The 23680-nt window shown below is 35.1% G+C and overlaps 1 protein-coding gene across 2 annotated transcripts in view; it reads right to left on the minus strand.

Moving 5' to 3' along the window:
• ST8SIA1 (ST8 alpha-N-acetyl-neuraminide alpha-2,8-sialyltransferase 1) overlaps positions 1–23680 on the minus strand; it is a 110294-nt gene that overhangs the window by 70499 nt on the left and 16115 nt on the right. For both annotated transcript variants that reach the window (XM_006912680.2, XM_015590000.2), the window contains exon 2: positions 6883–7027. In XM_006912680.2, the coding sequence (XP_006912742.1) occupies positions 6883–7027 (145 nt within the window). The remainder of the gene's footprint in view (positions 1–6882; positions 7028–23680) is intronic.

Genomic DNA, 23680 nt, shown 5'->3' on the forward strand with positions numbered 1-23680 from the left:
GAAGGGGGGGGGGGGGTCTCCTGCCTTCTTTGACCAGTACTTCCTGGAAGCTGCCATTTGCTAAAACCTCCAGACTAGTGGCGAGGAATTTGAAGTTAATGGCTGTTTAAACTGGATTCTGGGTAGAGCTCCATCCTCACTCATCCCTTATCTCTGAATTCTGCACATTATTAGCAAATCGTGTTACTCCTAGTACTTTCTGGTTACTGCTAAAAATTACCTATGGTAAGAATCTAAATACCCTTTCTGACTTCCTTCTAGTCCCCACAGCTAAGTTCACTCCCCTATCTCATCCCCACACCACGCCTCTCCTATTCTGTTGGGCAAGTCTACCCAGAACTTCTCAGCCCTGGAAATAACAGGGTATGACCAGTCAGGCCATGAGGGATGAGAATATTTTGCTATATCCCATGTAATCTATAGATTGTAAGTATATGAGCAGAAGAGAAAGAATGAATTGATTTGAACAGATACAAACATGAAAAAAAAACATTCTCTGAACTCATTTGTATCTTTTTATTTCCTAATCAAATTAATTAAGCCAGAGAAAATGCAGTGTTGATACCCCTCTCTATAAGTTAATGAAATGTATCTTTATGCATTTAAGAGCTCTCTAATAGAATTAAAAGGTGCGAATGAGCGTATCAGTAGCAAAAATGTAATAGAGGTCTCTTGGTATATAAAAAATGCTCAAAACTATATTAAAATAGAATGGAAATTCCTTTCTACCTGTACTTTTGCCAGTAAGGAAGATCAAGATGAAGAAATCCATTGAAGGAGAAAAAAATAAAGACAAACCAGCTTTCCTGCACGAAAACACCCTGTCATGTCACTAACCCTAAGAAAATGTTAAATAGAACATTAACACCTTCTGAAAAAAGTTATCACTCCATCAGACCTACTGGATGAGATTTGAGTTGGGGGTAATCGATGTCATGCATCCTTTTCTATTGTTCCCAGGAAGCTACATGCCCAAGCCATAATCAGTCATTAAACTAAATTTTACACAACGTCAAATATTTTAGACGTTGTGGTTACTGCTACACCATGGCACAATAAACCATTCTTTACATTTAATTTTCATTTTGTTCTCAACCATAGATAACCTGTGAATTTTCATTAGAGAAAGGTCTTGATTTGTAATTATTTTCTAAGCACTTCTGTTTCTATTACGGTATTATTATTTCTTGTTTTTCTTTGAAAAACAAGGCACCTTACTCTTCAGCTACTCTGTGGGGCAACTCCGTTGTGCTATCTCACTTCTAATCATTTGCTTTCCTTTCCTATGGAGATAACAGGTACTTGGAAACCCCATGATGATCCACTCTTCTCATCTTCTCTGTTACAAAGCAATTTGAAGAATAGTGGATGTTTATCTACTATTCAGATACACAATCTTAATTCAATGAAAATTAATAATTCACATTGCACTTTGAGTTTATAGAAATTATTTTCTAACTATAATGATACAATTGTACGATTGGCAGTCTGTATCCATTATGACCTTATATTTCACTAAATACTCAGATTCAAGAGAATTATCTCTTCTCACCATTAACTGGCCTGGAAACTTGATCTCGCCCTTTTCTAGTGGTGTTTTTTTTTTTCTCCATCAGTTCTTGTTGTTACTGAAATTCCTAGAGATTATTTATGTGTCATAAATGCTCAAGCAGAAAATACCAGTAACATTATGATATGTTTGTATAGGACATTCATTACATTTACATCTATAATCTCATTTTAACATTTTCTTAATAACATTGAAATCTGAAGATCAGGTATTATTAGTCTTGAATTGAAAATTATAAAATTCAGGCTGAAAACAGTTACATGACTTGTCTGGGATCATACATGTCATCATAGAAAGGCCAGGTTTAAAACCTAGATTTTAGACTCCATTCACTATTTCTCTAATGCCTGCATTTGCCAAGAATGATAGAGTAAATGGCCTAAATTATTTAATGGTAGTGGAACTATGTTCCAGATTCCTATAATAAAGAAGTAATGTGCAAAGAATAATTTTACTTCCTTTTGAAAACCTAGATTTCTCTATTATAGAAACCAAAATAATGTAATTGGTCTTATTTCTCCTTTAGGTGTGGGCCGTTAGGGAGCTCAAAGTCAAGGGAAATTCAAACATTGTATAGAATCCTATAGCCTGCATATCTATATCCATTTTTTTCTCTCAAATAGCTATGAAAGACACTTCTCCATTTATTCTAAGGATATTCATATAACAGAGGTAAAACACCTTAAAATGGTTTCAAGATGGCTGAGTGATAAAACTAAACAACTGATCTACTAAAACCCATGTCTTTAAAAAAATAATAATAAACAATAAAACTGCTGATATCAGGCCAGGTTTCATTTCCTTGCCTTTCTATCTGCCAGCTCTAAACCCTCGAATAAGTTATTTAACCCTTCTCAGTCTCAGTTTCACCCATGAAGACAATAATGATAATCACACAGAGTTGTTGTATGGACAGAGATAGCATGTGAAGAAACTGAGGCAGAGAGTACGGTCTGGCCATGAAGCTCATTTATCTAGAACTGAAATACTGAAAGTTCAAGCCTTTGTTGCAGCTAGACATGCCTATGTGACTCGGTCCTAACTAATGACATATCAGCAGGATCCTGAACCCAAACTGGAAGGTTCCTTGGCCATCGGCTAAGGATGTTTGAGTAGAAAGGCAATATCCTAGGAGCTTGATGGCACTGTGTAGCATCATCCAACCCTGAACTACCCACCTCCTAATTCATTATTGCTTGAGATACATAAGCATGTATTTGGTTAACCGCTTGCATCAGGTTTCTGTTATAAAGCAACTAAATGCCAGCCTGTCAACACAATCCTAACTAGCAAATGATTAGCAAAAATCTATGCCTACCAACCATTAGTCCTCTTAGTTTCCTTGTAGTCGAAAAGGTATGTGTTTTGGAAAACGATTACAATAATATTGATAAGTAAAAAGCTACCAAATGCTGTAGATTATACAGTATGATCCAAATTTTGTTAGGAAAAAGAATAATTGATATCCAGAGATATCCAGGAACTGAGAGGATTCTATTAAGCACATTATTGTGAAGGGGAAAAAAAACATGTATTTTCATATAACAAAGCCATTTTGACAAAATTATTTCAAAATGCCCTTCTAGGTTTTTCATGGGCCAAGAAGACTGTGGGTCCAGGCCAAGTGGAACATGTCAAAGAGCTTAGGGCAACAAGAGGAGCTAGAAATGAGTGTCCATTTGGGGTACATTAGTGACGTTTTGTGATTTCTTACATATGACCTTGGGTGGCTAGTCTGAGGAAAAGTGACTAATCTAGTTTATCATTTTCATCACATGACTATTCAGAGCAATGTAATAGAATGATGAGCCAATGTGTTTTTATTACACCAAAAGGAAATATTTTTCAGATTACATCAGCACAGTTATGTGCTGCTACTAACATTCCTACTACTTTGTCACTCATTTCCAAGGAAATTTATGCTCTTTCTGAACATAAATGTGTTTTAGGCCCAAATACCATTTATTTGGTAATATCTATAAACATGGGACCAGGCAGGCTTAAAAGGGACAGTTCTTGGTAAATCAGGAAGGAGTACATCCCAACACAGGGGATGGGAGGATTCTCAAAGTGGAAATACTGACCATCCTACTGTCCCCTCCGAACACACACACACACACACACACACACACACACACACACACTGAATATTATAGAAAACCTATGTGAGGGTCAAAATTTGGCTCTTCGTGAGTAATAATATTTAACCAATATTTTGCCAAAATACATTTATAGAGACACAGAGAACAGCTGCATCAAAATGTCCTATTTGGTCTCATATAGCTCAGGCAAGGGCACTGCAGTGATCCAGCCCAGGTAGGTCATAGACAGAGTTCCCTTGGCAAACATGAGCAGCTGAAAATTGAGTGGGAAGTGCTGTACTAGGCACAAAAATAAAAAAAACTGTTCTTTTTCCTTTAAGAAAACTATAATATGTAGATATATAGTTACATATAGATATATAGACTTTAAGAAAACTATAATATGTAGATATATAGTTACATAGATAACTGCATATGAGGTGGAGTTGAGTAAATTTGCTAATAATGCTATGAGAAGTCATGAGAGATCTAAATAAGAAATATTGTAATTAAGGAGATTCAATATGGCATCTCAAAGTGCTCAGCATTTCAATAGGACCCTCCTGGACCCTTCAGCCCTGACTCAGAACTTTAAAACACACAGAGCATCTTGTATTGCATCTTGGCAACAACAACAATAACAAAAACAGTGGATAAAAGTCAGCAAAGGAATAAAAACAATAATGATGGCTAACATATATTGAGAATTTAAGAGAAAAGTGTAACATATAATTAAAATAAAATTATACATTTGAGTTAGAGAATGAGTGATTTGGCATTATTTTTGCTGAAACTCAGGAAAAGGAGGGATGCTTTGTTCAACTGACAACACTGAGCCTAGCTCGCTCATCTGCATTTCTGCCTAATCAGCACACATGACTTTCATCCAACAGGGAACACGAATGAAGCACATCAATTACTGGCAATTTAGCTTCCTGATAACGAACTCGAAATAGTTCACTAAGAAATAATAATGTTGATGCAAACTGATTTTCCAGGATTTTGATAAATTAAGAGTCATTTCATAATCTCAACAGAAAAATAACACATAACTTTTTAAAAAATCTATTCAAATTGGTTCAACCATTTGTAATGACTGTGCACACACACAATGATGTAATGACTTCTGCTTCCCAAGAAAAAGGCATTTTTTTTCCTTTATTATTGGTCTTGGTCTTGGAACTAGCACAAAGAGGCACAGAATTCTGTGCTTGCCCTTTAAAAAGGAAATGTTTCCTGCTCTCCTCCTTCTGCAACTGACAGATAAGATGGGAAGCTAGTTTGTATTTCTTTAATCATCTCTTTTCTTCAAATCTGTTTTCTAGCACAAAGTTTGAAGTCAGTTGGTATGACTAAAAGCCCTCATGTATAAAAAGCCTATTTTGGATTTCTTTTTAAATGTTTCTATTTGATGAGCTGTTAAAGGCAGTTGCTTACTTATCTCTTCATTTCATAGCGAGTTGATATCAGGCTTTGTGCAAAAAGGATACTGTAGATTGGCCGCTCACCTTCTAGTCTACATTTTTTCTAGCTCCCTGCTGAAGCTTGCTTTAAAAACTGCCTCTCCTGGACTTCTTAGCAACTATTGTTCCAGATGCAAATTAATCTTACCCACTAGATTCACTCGAGAGAGATTTGAAAGGAGGAAGTGAGTTGGAACCCATCTCCCTGGCCCTGTTTCTACTGGAGGTAGTTGTGGTCATGCTAATGGCAATGGCAGCTGGGGCTTTCTAATCCCTAAACCACAATTATGGCAGTAGGTTCTTGAACTAAGTAATTCCAGGAGCCACCTCTTGACTCCCACTTCTCCTTTCTCCTAATGATTTTTTTAAGTGCCTAATTTCTGATATGAAATATCTTTCTGCTGAAACCCTGACTAATATATTTTTTATTCCTCCATCTGAAGAGGCAATATATGAACCAGAACAATATTAATACCTAATATATACATAGTGCTTTGTAGTTTATAAAGTACCTGGACATGCATTATCTACATTAATCCAGACCATAACTCTGAGAGGTGGCAGGACAGATGCTGCTCTCCCCATTGCACAGATGAGAAAGCTGAGTCTCAGAAGAATTAGGTGACTTAGTAAGGCATTTACTAGGTAAGAGATGTAGATAAAATTCAATTCCACATTTTATGACTCTTAATCATTTCCTTTGATGCTAGAAAGTCTCCCAAGGGCAAACAAAGAAGAGAGGGTAAGCACAAGAATCTTGACAATGACCAAATCTTCTATTTCTTATTAAAAAATAAAAGTAATTTATCATTATATTCTAAAAACAATAAATTAGATTAAAACACTTAAGGACAAGCTAGTAAATATGGGCTATTTCATAGAAAGTGTGACCTTGGATCTGGGAGAGCCTGTGCCTCAACTTTACAGGATCTTTCCTTTGAAGACTCTTTGCAATTAATACAAATACATGAAAGGTTCAGTCCTGTTTTCCAGCTCTGACCATGAATTCTCTTTCTGCACAACCATCTGGCCAAACCAAGAGTGGCTAGAAGACTTGGGGAGGCCAAGATTCATTTCTCGATTTCTCTCTAATAGCAATTTCACCTAAGAACCACTCCCCTCCCCAGCTAGGGCTCCCTAGAATGAAATGTTTTTTCTTTTTTCCTAACTTGCTGCATAGACATAATTTAGTAGAATATTTGATTTCAATGCTCAAGAAACCAAGAAAACATTAAATAGGCAAAGTTTGTTTTAGACCACTTCGAAAATAGTCAAATTCTTTCTCTCCATATGTACCATAGCAGTAATCCAACTGCAGGGTGAAGAAGGTTCGAGAGCTCTAAGAGGCAAACTTCTGACCATACGGTGCCCGCTCCCTGAGAGTAACAATAGCCCAAAGACAACATTCCAGTATTGCAAATCTTCAAGATCATTTCACAGCCAACCTCAAAACACTAGAATTCCACAATCCCCTGTCCTTACTTCCTTCTCTGCTTGCTTCCTTCAGTCTCATATGACTCAAATCAGGGCTAAGAAAACTGTAACTCTATAGCATCCTACTTCGGCCCTTGCATCAAAATAGTATGTGATTCCTTCACCAAAAAAATGACAACTATAAAGAAAAACATTTAAAATTAAGAAGAGAAGGAAGAAGGTGAAAAGAAGTAGATCCAATTAGTTAGGCAAACTCAATTACACCTTTCCTATAAAACTATAAAATCAAGACATGTAAGAAACAATATTAAAAGGCAATAAACTCTATACTAACCTGAGGGAAGAGGGAATAGGTTGAATTGTCAATGGTGAATGAGTATAAAAACTCTCCATCATACCACATGCTCTTCCCCATGGGGGAATTCATTTTAGTCATAGCAAAGAGATGGGCGGGGTCACAGCAGTCTTCCATCTGTTTCCTAGGAGAGAAAATAGAGAGAGAAAAGAACAGCAGGTTAAGTGAGCAGTAGACTCATTCACTTGTCATTCCCACAGAGATGTGCAGCCTTACCTCAGAGCCAGCTCACAAAAGCATCTGTGTCTCCAGGGTGATTAGACTACTATTAATTCACTCTTCCAGCTATCAAGATGCATGACTGGAATTTTTCATAATTAAAAAAAAAAGTTTAAGAAAAATACATCAGCTCTCAGTTGCAGCTGAAATATGTCCAAAGGTAAAAATAATTATTATAATTGCAGAATTACTGGTTGATTTAAACATCCAGGTCCAAAAAAGACTGGGGTGGCTTACTTTGGAGACTGTTGAGCTATTCAGCTATAACAGAAATGTATCTTTACAGTGATTTAACAATCAGGTAGTTAAGTTCAATGACAAAGGACTTTACATGAGCTGTATGAAATAGAGAATGAACCCAGTGCACTCAAAGACGGTGCACTCCCAAAATTGGGGACAAGATTAAAGAACAGCCCCTAAGAAACCCTTTTAAATAGAAATAAAATGAGATGAGTTATATCATTTCAGACACTGGTAAGCAACCTGCCTTCTAACTGGTAAATCTCATAGGTCTTTTACGTTATTATTTTAATTGAACTCTCAGTAGCATTTGACACAGTTGAATACCACGACCTTTGCAAAACTCTCCTCGCTCCCTTAGTTTCTGGAAAACCAGGGTTTGCTGAATCACCTTACTCTTCTAGGCCGGCTGCTTCTCTACTTGTCCCTCAAATGGAAGCCCTGCTACCATTCTACAGGCCATTTTCATATTCTCCTCTAACTAAAAGCCTGTCAGGAACCGAGTGGAACAGAATTGAGAGACCAGAAATAAATCCAAGCACACACAGTCAACTAATATTTAACAACAAGGGAGCCAAACCTCAATAGAGAAAAGATAGTCTGATGGTGCTGAGATAACTAAATACTCACATGTAAAAGAATTAAACTGGATCCATATCTTACCCCACTCACAAAAATTAACTCAAAATAGATTAAAGATTTAAATGTAAGACCTGAAACCATAAAACTCCTAGAAGAAAACAAGAATAAAGCTCCTTTACATGGGTCTTGGTAATGATTTTTTGGATATGACACCTAAAGTACAAGAAACAAAAACAAAAATAAACAGGTGGGATTACATCAAACTAAAAGCTTCTGCGCAGCAAAGAAACAATCAACAAAGAGAAAGACAATCTACAGAATGGGGGGAAAATATTTGCAAGTCATATATCTGATAAAGGGCTAATATCCAAATTATATAAAGAACTCATACAACTCAATAGCAAACAAACAAACAAACGAATAACCCAATTTTAAAAAATGAGCAATGAACTCGAATAAACATTTCTCCAAAGAAGATATACAAAAGGCCACCAGATACGTGAAAAGATGCTGAATTCACTAGTCATTAGGGAAATGCAAATTAAAACCACAATGAGCTACCACCTCACACCTATCAGAGTGGCCATCAACAAAAAGACAGATAACAAATGCTGGAGTGGATGTGGAGAAAAGGGAAGCCTTGTGCACTGTTAGTAGTATTGTAACTTGGTATAGCCACTAGAAAACACAGTATGGAGGTTTCTCAAAAAATAAAAGTAGAACTACCTTTATAATCAGTAATCTCACTTCTGGGAATATAGTCAAAAGGAAATGAAAACACTAACTTGGAAAGATATTTATACCACTATGTTCACAGAAGCATTATTTATAATAGCCAATACATGGAAAAAACTTGTGTTCATGAATGGATGAATAAAATTGTGATAGATAGATAGATAGATAGATAGATAGATAGATAGATAGATAGATAGATAGATAGATAGATCACACACACACGTAGATAGATATAGAGAGAGATATATAGATACAGATAGACACACACACACAATAGAACATTAATCAGCCATAAAAAAAAAAAAACAAGGATATCCTACCATTTGTGACACATGGATGGACTTTGAAGGCATTATGTTAAGTGAAATAAGTCAGACAGAGAAAAAAATACTGTATTATCTCACTTATAGGTGAAATTAAAAAAAATAAAATAAAACTCATAGAAAGAGATCAAACTTGTGGTTACCAGAGGTGGGAAGAGGGAGGAGAGGGAATAGGAGGAAGGTAGTGAAAAGTACAGACTTCCAGTTGTAAGATAAGTAAATACCAAGGATGTAAAGTACAACCTGATGACTATAGCTAATACTGCTGTATGATATATAGGAAATTTAAGAGAGTAAATCCTATGAGTTCTCATCATATGGCAAAATATTTTTCCTTTTCCTTTTATTTTTAGTGTATCTACAGGAGAAGATGGATGTTAGCTGACCCTATCATGGTAATCATTTCATAATATATGTAAATCAAACCATCATGCTGTATACCTTCAGCTTATGCAGTGAGATATATATATATATATAATTATATATATATAATTTCTCAATAAAACTGGGGAACAAAACATTCTTTGGGTCTCCTGACCACTGTGGACCCTGAAATCCAGACCCCTTTATCATAGCCCCTTGTCTCCATCATAAAACTTTACTTAAGTAAATTAGACAAGGCCACATGGCGGAATTGGATTTGTATGATTTTGGAGTTGGATTTTGGAGGGTCTGTGGATGCTGCCAGAGAAGGTTGGTGGTGAAGGTAGATTATATTTCTTTCACCGGAAGTAAAAGCCACATGTACACAGCCCTACATGATCCTCCCATACACACACACACACACACACACACACACACACACACACACACACTCGCACATGTTCTCTTTACTCCAGCTTTACTGGTTTTCTCCATGACTTTTCAGGCATTTGCACCTGTTTGCTCTACCTGAATGCTCTTCTCCCAGATATCCTTGCGACTTGTTTCCTTACCTCCTTCTGGTCTTTCCTCAAATGTCACTTATCCAATGCATTCTTAGCTCCCTATTGAAAAACGTACCTCCTCCTTACCCACATACTTTGGTTATCTTATTTGTCCTGCTTCTCCATTAGAATTTAAAAGGGCAAGGTATTTCCTTTCCCACCCCTCATCACTAGTGTGCTGGGCACATAGAATGTGCTCAATAAATATTTCTTGAGCAAATCAAATGAGTGCTATCCAAAGGAGCCCAGTCACTCACAGGGAATAAATCCAACTCCAGAATCATACGAAGACATTTTAAAGAAGTTGTAATGGAGGTCACCACATGGCAGAAATGTCATAAAATCTCTCAGTGGATATCTGTCTCTCCCCTGGACACAGTTCTGTCATCTCTTCTAACCACCTGCAAGCTTGCCCTCTCTCCATCACATTGCTCACTTATCAGAGCAATTTTACTCTATAAGGTTCTCTATTTTTTACTCCCCTAATAATCACTTAAAATTATGCTTAAGCATGAGAAAAACCATTATACAAACTATTTTTGGATTTTTCCTTCTTTTGGAGAATGGAGGGATTTGAAAGACAAAGAAAAACTTCCAGTTATATATGTTTAATCGTTATGAATAAAATTACTTCTCTCTTGGTCTATTCACAGGATCACAATAAAAGAGCTAAATGGATATATACCAAATTTGTATAGGATATTTTCAGTGGTCTGAAACTAAAACACAGGTTTGGAAGAATGCAACTAATTCACTTTTGGAGCCTTGGGTAGGAGCACAGGGAGGGGGCAGGTGCATCCACTCAAAGAAATAGTTGGGTAGCCATCTGTGGGACCATGAGGTTCTGAAAATGAGGTCTGGACCAGAAGCACCAGTCCACACATAAACCTCCATACTCCACTGAATTTTGAACTTGTGCCCAAATGGCAAATACTCCAAATTATAAATTACATTGATGTAAAAGTGAGCTGTTTCTCCAATGCATAAATTTACACAGCAGAGAGGAATACAGCGGGATTTTTTTTTACGTTATGAGCAGCGGTGCTCCTAGGAGGCTGGACATTATGTATTAAATCTAGAACTCTATTCAGAAACATCTTTTCTTTTCTTGATCTAATGACATCTAGATCTGAGATTATTCTGTGAAAGATGAGCAGAATTTAATGGAAGGAAAGCAAATGAAAAGGAGACAAAAATTGTAGAAATTGCATTATGAGATTTTCAAATTATACAGATTTTTCTAAACTAGGGAACTAAACCAACAAACATTGTTTTAAGATGAGCAGTGGAGTGGTAAATTTTAGAAAGTGAAGTCTAGGAGTTAAGCTCCTCAGATTCACCTCAGCTCCACTGCCTACCAGATAGATGCAGGACTGGAGCATTTGTTCTAAAATTTTTCCACACTATAATTGTCTCTTCCATGATTTATGGCACACACCTTTAGTATTTCTATAACTGTTCCAGTATTTGAACAGATTCAAAAATTATTTTCTGAGAAAAATTCTGGCTTTCTGTTATGACCCATTTCCACAAGATGGAACTCTGTGCAATAACACAAGCCAGGGATTCTCAGTTTTCTTAACAGAATATTTACTGTGCCACCTGCTTGTCTAAAACATATGGGGTGCTCTTTACTCAGCACAGAATATCAGCATTTCAGATTGTCAACAACCTTTAATTGACTGTAATCTAGTTCCCATTAAATGTGTGATTAAAGGAATAGATGTTTGAGAGAGGCAAAGGGATATGGTAGATAATTTTTCTCCTCGGAGTCTTTATATTCTTTCTCTTATCAAGTCGAATCATGAGCAGGTCAGCTATTTGCATTAAATAAAGTAATTCTTTTTAAACATCCTCTTTTAAACTTTTATAGATGTGAATAGAGCTGTTTTTTGGGTCAAACGTGCCAACACAGTTTACCACCAACATATCATGAAAACAATCAGGTAGACATTTCATCTCAACCACTCATCATCCCTCACCTTATTGCTATGTTCGCTACATTTGTACTTAATCTTGAATTGGTTTCTGAATATCACTGATCCCCACAGTGATAGAAAAATGCAGAGGTATTGAGAGAGTTGACAGCAACAGTTAAAGAGAGGTGTAGCCTTGGAAATAGAAACAAAAGCAGAGATGATTTTTCAAAACTGAAAGCATTGAGAAAATAAGGATATTACAAGTATAGATGGAATGAGTCATTTGACAAAGTGAATAAAGAAACAACAATTAGCAAAAGAGAAGGAAAATGATAAATGAAATTGGCAGTTTTTTAGTTCCTCAATAAAGAATAAGGCTGAAAACTAAAGGTATTCAGTGCTCAGAGATTAATGAGACTACACACAACTGGGAGAAGCACAAAAATGGTTTCTTTCTTTTTTTTTTTTTTTAAAGAAAAAAGCATAGCTTTCAAATTCCTATTAACCCAATGATAATTCAGGGTAATGGTAGAGCATTATGAAAAAATTTAAATGGTGGAAGAACTGCTGATGAAAATGTGTAGCAAGCCATGGCTGCTTCCTTATGTTAAGGTCATTCTGAATCTGCCCAGTAGAGAGGGTAGTAGCAAGCGTTTATGGAGTACCCATTGTGAGAAATCCCTCACAACATCTGAGGAGATCAAGGAAAGAGTTCAGCTGCCTCAAAATCCTTCAGTGCAGACAAAACCTAACCATTTGGGGAAAATGTATCTAATTGGTTATGAACCTAAAAACAGCAGAACAATGCTTTCAAAGGACAGATTCACTCTAGAAATATATTGGGGAACATGAAGTTAAAAATTCTTTTGGTTATTTTGGACTTAAAAACAACTTTTGAAATTGTAAGCTATGTAAAAGTTGAAAAGTTTCTGAATTAACTAACCCTGTTGTAGAAATGCCTCCACCAAGTTACATTACAGAGTTATGCTTTTATTAAGGGTCACTGTAAGAAACAGCGACATAAAAGAACAGCGTTCAATTTTCTATAAAAATAAAGTTGAAGATAGCGTTTATAACATAGCCATGGTCCTATTTACCTACATGATAACTCCTTCCTTGAATTCAGTATCAAGAACATTTTTGTAATTACATAAAAATGTATGCTTCTACTTATCAAACAATGAAAATTATTTTGACCCATTAAGTATTTTTTTGGTGAGTGGTCAGGAAGTTGAGAAGTAAATACAATACAGATATAAGACTATTTCAGCCTCAATTCCATGAACTGATATTGCTTCTACTCTTTTTTAATGGTTATTTTTTAAATGCTAATGACTATATTTTGAAATTTTAGAAATTTATAATTTTAAAACATTAATTTTAGAAATTCTCAAAAATATAAATTAGAAAAATAGACAAAAATAAGTATCACGATAATCCCTCTACACAGAGCAACTATTAATAGATTGCTTTGTGCGCATTTTTCCTATGCAAATTCAATTATTCCTTTAGTCATTCAATAAATATTTATTGAGTACTTAGTATGTATCCAATACAATTCTAGAGACAAAAGATACAGCAGTAAACAAAATAAGCTCAGTGCTTGCCCTCTTGAAATGGGAGTTTAGTCTGGTTACAATTTACTGATGCTACAAAGCATTCTGTGGTAAACATTCTTATACTTAGATGTGTGAACATATCTATGATTGTTTTCTGGAATAAATATTTAGAAGTATTTGCTGAATTAAAGAGTAAATACTAATGAGATTCTTCTTGCTTCAAAAAAAGATGTTATACCATCTTTGATTTTTTTTAATTTATTTTTAGCAAAATAGGTACAGAGTTTAAACTACTATAAGGCAATAAAAACATGAGTTTCCTTTCATATTCATCTCTCCATGTCTAGACCAAAAAGGTAATGGTTTTCATATTTCTGATTATAATTCATATAGTGCTATTTTTATTTTCCAAATTTTTATACTATCTTACTACTTATTAATATGAAAGGTGAAGATATCATTTTCTAATCCTACCCCAAACAGACATGAATCAATTTTTCTTCACCCTACATTCCCCACAGAATTAAAGGAAAATTTTTAGTTAAAGCAATTATTTTCATAGTAGTATAAGTCTCTAAGTGTTATTTAATAGCTGAGCAATGTAATGTACTATCACTATATTTCTTTCTTGTAGCCTTTTTTAAATGTGATCTTCCTGGAGTTAGTTATTAACTAATAACACTTTTCATTTCCTTCATTTTTCATGTACTTTTCTAATTCTTCAAAGAACTGTAAGTTTTTCTCAATTTAGTCAAACACGACAAGAAATCAATCAGTTCAATTTTTTTTCTTGGGGACATCTCATCTAGAGCTTTCTGTCCTCCTTCTCTAATTTGGGCTGCTTTCTTGCTAGTCTCCATAAATACCTGTCATCTTCGAAACTGCCTCTTTTCTGAATTGTATGCATTTGTTTCTTTTATCCATTTTTTTGTCTTTCTTAATATTTCCTCATTCTGGTGTAGCATATACTCCATTGTCTTCCTGAGAAAGGGTGCAATCAAAGTATATTTTTTTGAGTCTTTAAATGTTGAAAATACTTCTTAGTTTGACTGGATACAAAATTCTAGTTTAGAAATAATTTTTATCAGATTTTGAAGGCACTGTCCATTATTTTTAACTTCCAGTTTCTTTTGAGAAATTTGACATCATTCTTACAGCAAATTATTTGATTATAATTAGTTTTCATCTTTGAAAGTTTTTAAGATCTTAAATTGGGGGTTCTGAAATTTCATAACAATATACCTTGGACAAGTCTTTTTTGCATTCATTGTGCTGGACACTTGGCCCCTTACAACCAGGAAACAAGTCCTTTAGTTCTAGAAATAGCCTTCTATTATTTCTTTAAAAACTGCTACCCTCCCCTTCTTTTATATTTCTCTTTCTAAAATTCCTACTAACTGAACTTCTCACCTTCTTTACATTTTTACCTCTTTATTTTTCTTTTCTACTTTTTGAGGGATTATTTCTTAAACATTATTTTACAAATCCATCAAGCTACCTTTTAATTTTTACTACCACATTTTTAATATCAGAATGTTCTTTCTTATCTTCAAAAAGTTTTATTTTCATAGCTTCCTAACCTTTGTAAATGCAATGTATTTTCTTTGTGAGAATCATTTGTTATGTGTTCCTCTGCTTCCTGCATTGTTTGTTTCACGTGTGTGTTTTCTATTCGTTTGTTTTGGACTCCATCTTTCATCTTAGAAGCTTTCTAGAAATGTTTACTGATCCACAGCTGTCCATTCACATTTAAGAATGAGGTACTAATGAAAGCTCTTTATGCTTGGATAGTGCTTACCAACTGCTGGGCCTCATCAGAGTGTGATCCAGCAGGGACCCAGCCATTTCACCAAAGGATCCCCAAATGTCAGTATTCACAGCCTTTTCTCTTATACTAGTCAGTTTCCCCAGATAGGAATCTTCCAATTTCGTGATAAGGTATAAGCCTAGTCGATAACATTCTGGGAGCTAAGTGAAAACGGGCGGCTGAGATCTTACTCTTCAGAATACAATCTTTCTCTTAATTCTCGTTTTCAGCTGATGTCCCAAGTCCAGGGTCTCTCTGTTTCATCTTCAGTCTTCTAACAGATGGACAAGGGCAACTCTTGTGTCTATGGGTAAAGGGAGATTTGGAACACTTCCAACCAATCCCCCTTTTTTTTAGTCTCATTAGCACTCACCCCTAGTGCTGAGTCTTTCAGGAATTCTGCAACATGAACTGGCTTCCTTCTTGCTGGCTTTCCCTGCTGCAAGCACTCAAGCTTTAGATTTCTGTACCCTTCTAGTTAGATAGCGCTGGGCCATCTGCTTTTCATCTAAAATTTTATTGATGTCTTTTGTTGGCTATTGTCTCCTTTTCCATTCCTTTCATTTTTACAAGTTTATTTCTGTTTATATTCTTCTCTTATAATATTGTTAGTCTTTGAAAAGGGGTCAGAAAACCATGTAGTCTTACCCTTTCACATTTAACTTCTTTATCTATGATTTTTTGATAATGTTTTCTGATTTTAAAACATAAAAGGCAACCTACTAAAAAGGAAAAGATATTTACAAATGACATACCTAATAAGAGGTTAATATCCAAAATATATAAAGAACCCAGACAACTCATAATAAAAAATAAATAGACAACCTGATTTAAAAAATAAACAGAGGACCTGAAGAGACCTTTTTCCACAGAAAGCAAACATATGGCCAACAGACATACGAAAAGAGATTCAGCATCACTAAAAATCAAGAAAATGTGAATCAAAACCACAATGAGCTACCAGCTCATACCTATAAGAATGTCTGTCATCAAAAAGACAACAAATAACAACTGTTGGCAAGGATGTGGAGAAAAGGGAACCCTCTTGCACTGTTGGTAGGAATATAAATTGATGCAGCTGCTATGGAAAACAGTGTGGAGTTTCCTCAAAAAAAATTAAAAATAGAATTACCATACAACTCAGCAATTCCATTTCTGGGTATTTATCCAAAGAACATGAAAATACTAATTTCAAAAGATATACATACCCCTAAGTTTATTGTAGCACTATTTATAATAGCCAAGATATGGAAGCAACTAGGTGTCCATCAATAGATGAATGGATCAAGAAGAGATGGTATCTTTATACAATGGAATATTACTCAGCCATAAAAAAATAATAATAATTAAATCATTCTATTTGAGACAACATGGATAGAACTTGGGGGCATTATGCCAAGTGAAATAAGTCAGACAGAGAAATACAATTACCATATGATTTTGCTTACGTGTGAAATCCAAAAAACAAAATAAATGAACAAACAAAACAGAAACAGTCTCATAGACACAAAAAACAAACTGATAGTTGCCACAGGAGAGCAGGGTGGGAGAATGGGTGAAAAAGGCAAAGGGGATTAAGAGGTACAACCTTCCAGTAATTAAATAAGTCATGGAAATATAACATACAGCATAGAGAATACAGTCAATAATATTGTAATAACTTGTATGGTGACAGATGGTTACTAGACTTAATGTGGTGATCATTTTGTAAGGTATTTAAATGTCAAATCACTACGTGGTACACCTAAAGCTAATATAATATTATATGTTAACTATATTTCAATTAAAAAAATAAATGTTTATAAACTGAAAGGCTGCCAAGAAATATTTTAATTGTAGTTGCTCTAAAGAAATGGAAATGAAAAATTGGGGTATGTGGGCACTTTCGATTTTCATCTTATATGTTTCTATAGCTTTTTTAGTTCTGTGAACGCATATCAATTAGTCATTTTAAATCTGAATAATTTATAAGAGCTATTAAAAAAATAAAAAGTAATAGATGCTTGCTATAGAAAAGCCAGAAATATTATAAAGGATAAAGAAGAAATTAAAAGTTAAAAAATAATATGACCCCAGAAAGAAAAATATGATTAACATTTTTTCTCCCTGTGGTCCCGATGTTATCAAGATTTTCTTCAAAACTGATATAGATTTATTGATCAATTATCCCTGCTCTCTAGCTTCTTCAAAGTCTTCTTAACTAAATCCTTAATTTCTGTTCATAAAAACTTCTGTCTTAAGCTAAAAAAACAATTTCCCACAAATATGCCATCTCTTTAAAATATGCTAAAATCTCTTGAAGGGCCACAAACCAAACATTTCAAAACACTATTGCCTCTATTTTTTCACCAACTTTTTCACTTGCCTCCAGCCCATCACTTTCATTGAAATTGCCCACTTTAAGCTCTTCAAATACATCCAAATCACCAAATGAAATCAAATGGCCTTTCCTCAATTCTTACTCATTATGATCATTCTGGTATTTGACATTGTTGACCGACGACTTCCTTCTTGCAACCATGGCAGCATATGAACTTACCCAATCACATCCTCTCTATTTTCTTGTCCTCTCTTCCTGACAGAACAGCACTTCTTCTCATCACCTAAATATACTTATATCCTAAGGCTCAAACTTTGGTTCTTAGCATTTTTTATTCTAATAATAAAGAAAGATTGGGGCATAGCCATATTTCTCATACTGACAAGAGAACTAATAATATCTCCTAAAGAGATACAAAACAGAGCAGACCTAGGATGGGCCATAAGGAGATGTCTAAAGTTGGGGGTGGGTGGATAGGATTGAGTCAGTAAAGAAAGGAAGACATAGAGGAAAAGGAAGGAATTATGAAAAAAACTCAGTTCTCACTATGCACAAGACACTATACCAGGTCTTCTTATATACATATTACCTCATTTAGTTTTCAATACAATCTTGTGTGTTGGCTAATTTATTTCTCTTAAAAAGAGTTAAGCAGCAGCACAAAACCACATAGAAGTGATCCAGGTTGGCTGATAAGGAAGGCAGCATTGTGTAATGGAAACAACAGAGGTTTTGGGGTCATGTGGCTTTAACTCTGCCACTCGCTGCTGCATGGCTTTGGCCAAACCACTTAACACACTTGCTTTCAGCTTTCTCATTTATAAAATAAGGACAAAATTAGTTGATGACAAATGAAAGAATTGTGAATAAGGTGTATAAAGTACCCAGTACTTAGCTAGTGCTCATAAGTAGTTGTGGTTGTTATTATTCTGACTCTATAAAAAACAGATTACTTTCATAACAAATGAGAATTCTAGGAATAGTTTCAAGAAGAGGAACTCATGTTTCTTCCAAGGCATTGATCCAAGCCCAGGCTGAAGCCTGCCTGAGCTTTTCATGGCTGTTCAACCTTAAAGGAAAGCTCTCAGCAATTCTCTGTCTACAGGGGGTATCTCTATGAGAAAGGCAAAGAAGCATGTTCCCCTGTGATGGAGCAAGAGTCAGCGAAATAACAGGAGTCACAGCCATGTTGTGAGCTGGGAAAATGTTCAACCCAGTAACTCATATTGCCTAGGAATCATAAACCCCCAAATGAGGTGCTCGTATCACCCCTGAATCATATGAAAAGCTGTGGCTATCTTTTCTGGATAAAGATATTTTGACAAATTTTTTTAAAGGGCAAAAAATGTGCATATTTTTGAAAGAAATAACAATGAAATGGCAAAGCGTCATAAGCCTCTGTGGATTTAGAAAGATCAGACTACGAAAAATGCTGAATATTCTCCATATGTACTTTATAGCATGTCTTAACATTCCTTTTGCCATAAAAATAAATAAAAATGTGTAAACCAACATGGTGAACCAAAAATGAACAGACTAAAAGAAAAACACAGATTGACCTAAAAAGCCGAGAGAAGCATTATAGTCCATGGAGTATTGCAGACAGCAGCTGCAAACTGTTCTCATACACTCTGATAATGGAGAACATAATTAATTTTCCTTGACAAAGAAAAATGGAAGAACTGATGAGGTCAAAACTCAAATTAATTCAATTCAGTGAGTGTGTTTGTTTGAATAAATCCTCTGTGCTTGAAATTGCAGGTCACAGCAGACAAATAAGACACAAAGAAAGGGCATGAAAACTACCCAGGTATTTACTGATTTTTTCACTCATTCATTCAATCATCTATTAAATATTTAATACGCACTATGTGTAAAAGACCATATACTAAACTTTGAAAATGAGGGTAAATAAGATGCATTCTGTCATCTAGAATCTCATGGTCTTGGCCAGAGAAAGCAGCAAATAACTCCAGGATGTTATTGGTGCATGGAAGAGGATGCACAGAACACCACCAAGAAGAGATAAATGGAGGGGTGCGTAGGATGGGAGAGAACAGGTGGAGGGCGATGGGAAAAGATTTTCTAAGCTGGATGTGTAAATTGAGAATTGAAGGACTAAGATTTAGTGGGACAGAGACCAAAGGCTAGAGGCATGAGAATATTGGGGAATTCCTGACAGAGAAAACAGTGTGTACAGACACAAATTTCCTGAACACCACAAGCCAGTGCCAGTCCAGAACAATTTTTTTCAATAGTCTCTGGCAAAATAAGGAAAATATAGGCCATGAGTGAGGCTTTCATATTTTATTTTAATTAGCAGCCTTTTTTTTTTTTGAGATTATGTCCTTTACATATTTTGATGTTAACATGTAAAGTCTAAAATGGAATGGTTGTATTTTATAATTTCCTTACTTGCCAAAATACAAAATGATCAACACTGTCCATTTATTAATTTATTTGGTAATTTTCTAACTCATTAAATCCAAAATTTGGGAAATCCTGACCACGATTAACAGAGCCACAAGTATTTAGCATGTTTAGAAGACAGAAGAAAGCTGGCAAATAAATATGCAATAGTTTACAAAAGAGATTAAATTCAGAAAGTAGGCAGGGACCAGATTATGAAGGGTTTTATATGGCTAGTTAAGAAGTTTAAACTTTATCCCACAGGCAAAAAGGAGGGTAGAGACAGTCAAAAAGGTGAGGAATTAGCAAGTTTGATGTTACATTTGTTTATAAAATGCTAATGCTGGCAACCACCCTACCTACCAGACTTATGGGTGCTTAAATCAAAATCAAGATGAGTTGAAGAAATACTCCATAAATTCTAGTGTATACTCTAAAGGTAAAAGGTTAATATCAATATTATCTTCCCTCTTCTCTAAATAAACATATAAACTAACAAATGTGTAAAATCTAGCCTCCTGTTCTTTTTGCCCTGACCACTTTTGGCCAGGATACTGGACTGACAGATCCTAATGATAGGACATGAAGTGACGAAAACAGTAAGACACTTCTTGAGCTCTAATAGACAAATGGCATATCTCTCTACACACTCTGATTTTTATTTGTGACAAGAACTACCTACTAACAATCTACAATTGTTAAGAGTTATAAAATTTAGTATTCAGATACTAGAATTACCACATTTTTAGAGATTCTCATTCAACATTCTACAAAGAAGCTTGGCTGCTGTGCAACGCTTGGCTATATAACAATGCTCCTTTGTGCCTGACACATGCAGTTTTGAAATTCCCACAATTGTTAGAAAAGACATGTTTTATCAGTGCATCATCAGTGTTGTAGGAAATTGGCTGTAATTTTTATTTGCTACTGCTCTTATTTGTAAATATAAATTACTTTAGTCATTACTGGATTAACTAAAAGGCAGACTATTTTTGTATCTGGTATGCCAACCAAGTTGGGGCATTATACAAATTCTTTAAATAATTTTTAATAATTTGTACTTGAATTCCTAAAAAACATTGAAGGAGTCTTTATGGGTAAATTTTTAAAAGAATTTGCTAAACCCAATATCATATTATGTTTTTGATCATTTTAGCAAAAATAAATTTATTTTCTTGTGCATTACTAGACTAACCATTTGGTATATAGAGATGAATATTTATATGGACAATATTTTATGCTATAATTTTTGAACAACTTTAATTTTGGACATATCTGTATTAGTTACATTTCAAATATGGATCATCCATAAATGTGCTGATATAGTAATAGCTCATAGTTAGTAGGATTTAGAAACAAGCTATCCTGAATTTGAGTTCTGCCCCTATATCTTGCTACATATGAGACCTTGATTATGTCTCATAAACTCTCTAAGCCTCATTTTCTCAAGTGGAAAATATGAATAAAATAGTATTTACCTCATAGGTTAGTAGAGAGCACTAAATAAGAACATACATGTAAATCTCTTTGCACCAAACCTGTCACATTTCTCAAAGGTAGTTATTCTTATTAATTATTACTATTGAATTCATTTTCAACATAAAGTAAAAATAGATAAAATAAGAGGACAAGAAAACTCAATGCATTAAAGCCTCAATATAAACACATGAGTTTTGTCAACAAAGAAAACAGAAAAACCCAGAACAAATGTTGGAAGAGTTATTTCCACACAGAAACCAGCAGAGATAGAAAATGGGATAATACCCAAGGGAGCTGAAAATGAGAATCAAGAGGATTCCAGCCTGTGTCAAAGGGCTGGGATAACCATTTGTCCACAAATGTCACCTTATATCAGTAAACCTAGAGAACTAAGTTAGATACTCCTGATGTTCAACAACAAAATAGAATCCTATACTTAATTATACCAATATTGATGAATTTATGCATATGCTCAATTTACCAATTTTATTGTAAGTGCTTTAACTTCTCACACAGGTGCTTTTATATCTGGAATATGCTAGGAATGTCCATGGAGCCAAGGGCATGTGTTGCCAGTGGGAAACTGTCCCAGGCCATATGGGCTGACCAATCCATGGTCAAATACCTGGCACAGCAGATATGCTCTATTTATACCGTGGTATTTGCTCATAATGCAAATTTAGAGATTTATATTTTTTAAAAGTGTCTATCTATTGAAAAAATATTTTGATTGTATTTGCCCACTGCTGAGTACCTAAGTCTGGGTATGTTTCAGGGCAAGGGATGCACTTGGAATAAGTGCTTTGTGGTCATTAAAGTATTAAGTTGGTTTATTGAGGATGGATAAAGAGAATAAGCATGTCAGAGAGACTGCCTCTTCCATCTATCAGACCCTTGCTTGCTCAAACTGGTGCATCAATATCCACTGCACGATGAGCCAGAACAGAGGGATTCAAAATGGCTAATGTTGAAGTGGTCTAACCTTACACTTTCCCCTTCCCTCCTCCTCACTAATACTAGCATTCATTGTAGATCATTAGTCATAAAGGAGCTCTCAAATACAGTTATCCTGTATTATCCAAGAGAAAGAAGGAAGCCAATCCTAACAGAGGTTTTAACCTTCTCTATTTATGCCATTTTGGTGAAAACTTTGACTTTTCACTCACTGGAGCATCTACTGGAGGATCATTTGAAGACAATTCAATACGTAACTGATGAAAGAACTATGGGAATGCATGAAGAATGCTACCTAACAAGTGGGAAAAAAATAAAGAAAAAAATAAAATGATAACTGGCTAAATTGGCAAAAGTAACCTCAATTCTAGCCCAGTTTCTATGACTCAGGACAAGCGTATGTAAATAATATCAAATTTGCGTGTCAGTTCAGTTTTGAATAGTAGCATTTGAGACTCAGACCTTATTTATTGTGTATCTTCCTTCTCTTCCATTAACTCTACTAAATCATTTTTTTAATCTGGAGAGTTTTCTGCTGAGTCTCTTAGATCTACCCATTCTATGCTAATTCCATTTTCTTCACTCTACATGGGCTCTTGGCATAACTGTATTTTAACTCATGTCTTTGCCTCTGCCAATCTGCCTCTAAACCACTACCAGATTTGTGCTCCTAATCATAGTTATCAAGTTACTTCCATAACCAAGGGCTTACGGTGGCTCTCAAACTCCTATTAAACCTCATCCTAAGCCACACTCACATGTTCTGGTCAAACCAACCATTCAGGACTAACTTGAAACCTCAAATCATTCCTCATGTTCTTTCCCAGGTTCAGAATATGCCATTACTCTTTCTCTGTCAATTCAAATTCCACCCATCCTTCAGGAATAAGTTCAGTATTCTTCTCTACTCTCAGGTGCCATTACTTAGTGGTTTGACCCACTGCTACAAATACCTGGAGGTCAGGGACTATGCCTCACCCTCCTTTGTGTCCCCTTCAAAGTTACCATGAGCTCGACAATGATTTGTTGAATAAAAGATGTGCTAAGCAGAGTTACAAATTCTATCACTTGCAAGTAAGAAGTTTCTATTTTTGTAATTTTTTCTACTCCTTATCCATCCCCATCTCAATCACCTATGACAAACTTGGGCTTTATTAACAACAGACTTGGTTTAGAGCAGTCAACCTTTCTCTGAAGTAAGAGTCATGCAGAGAAAATACAGCAAAATTAACATACACTGATTTTTAAAACCTATCACTCTTTTCTCTCTTCAGAACAAAACTTCTATTTTGCCTCTTCTTTTCC

Source organism: Pteropus alecto, unplaced genomic scaffold, assembly GCF_000325575.1.
Source record: "Pteropus alecto unplaced genomic scaffold, ASM32557v1 scaffold103, whole genome shotgun sequence".
Taxonomy (NCBI): Eukaryota; Metazoa; Chordata; class Mammalia; order Chiroptera; family Pteropodidae; genus Pteropus; species Pteropus alecto.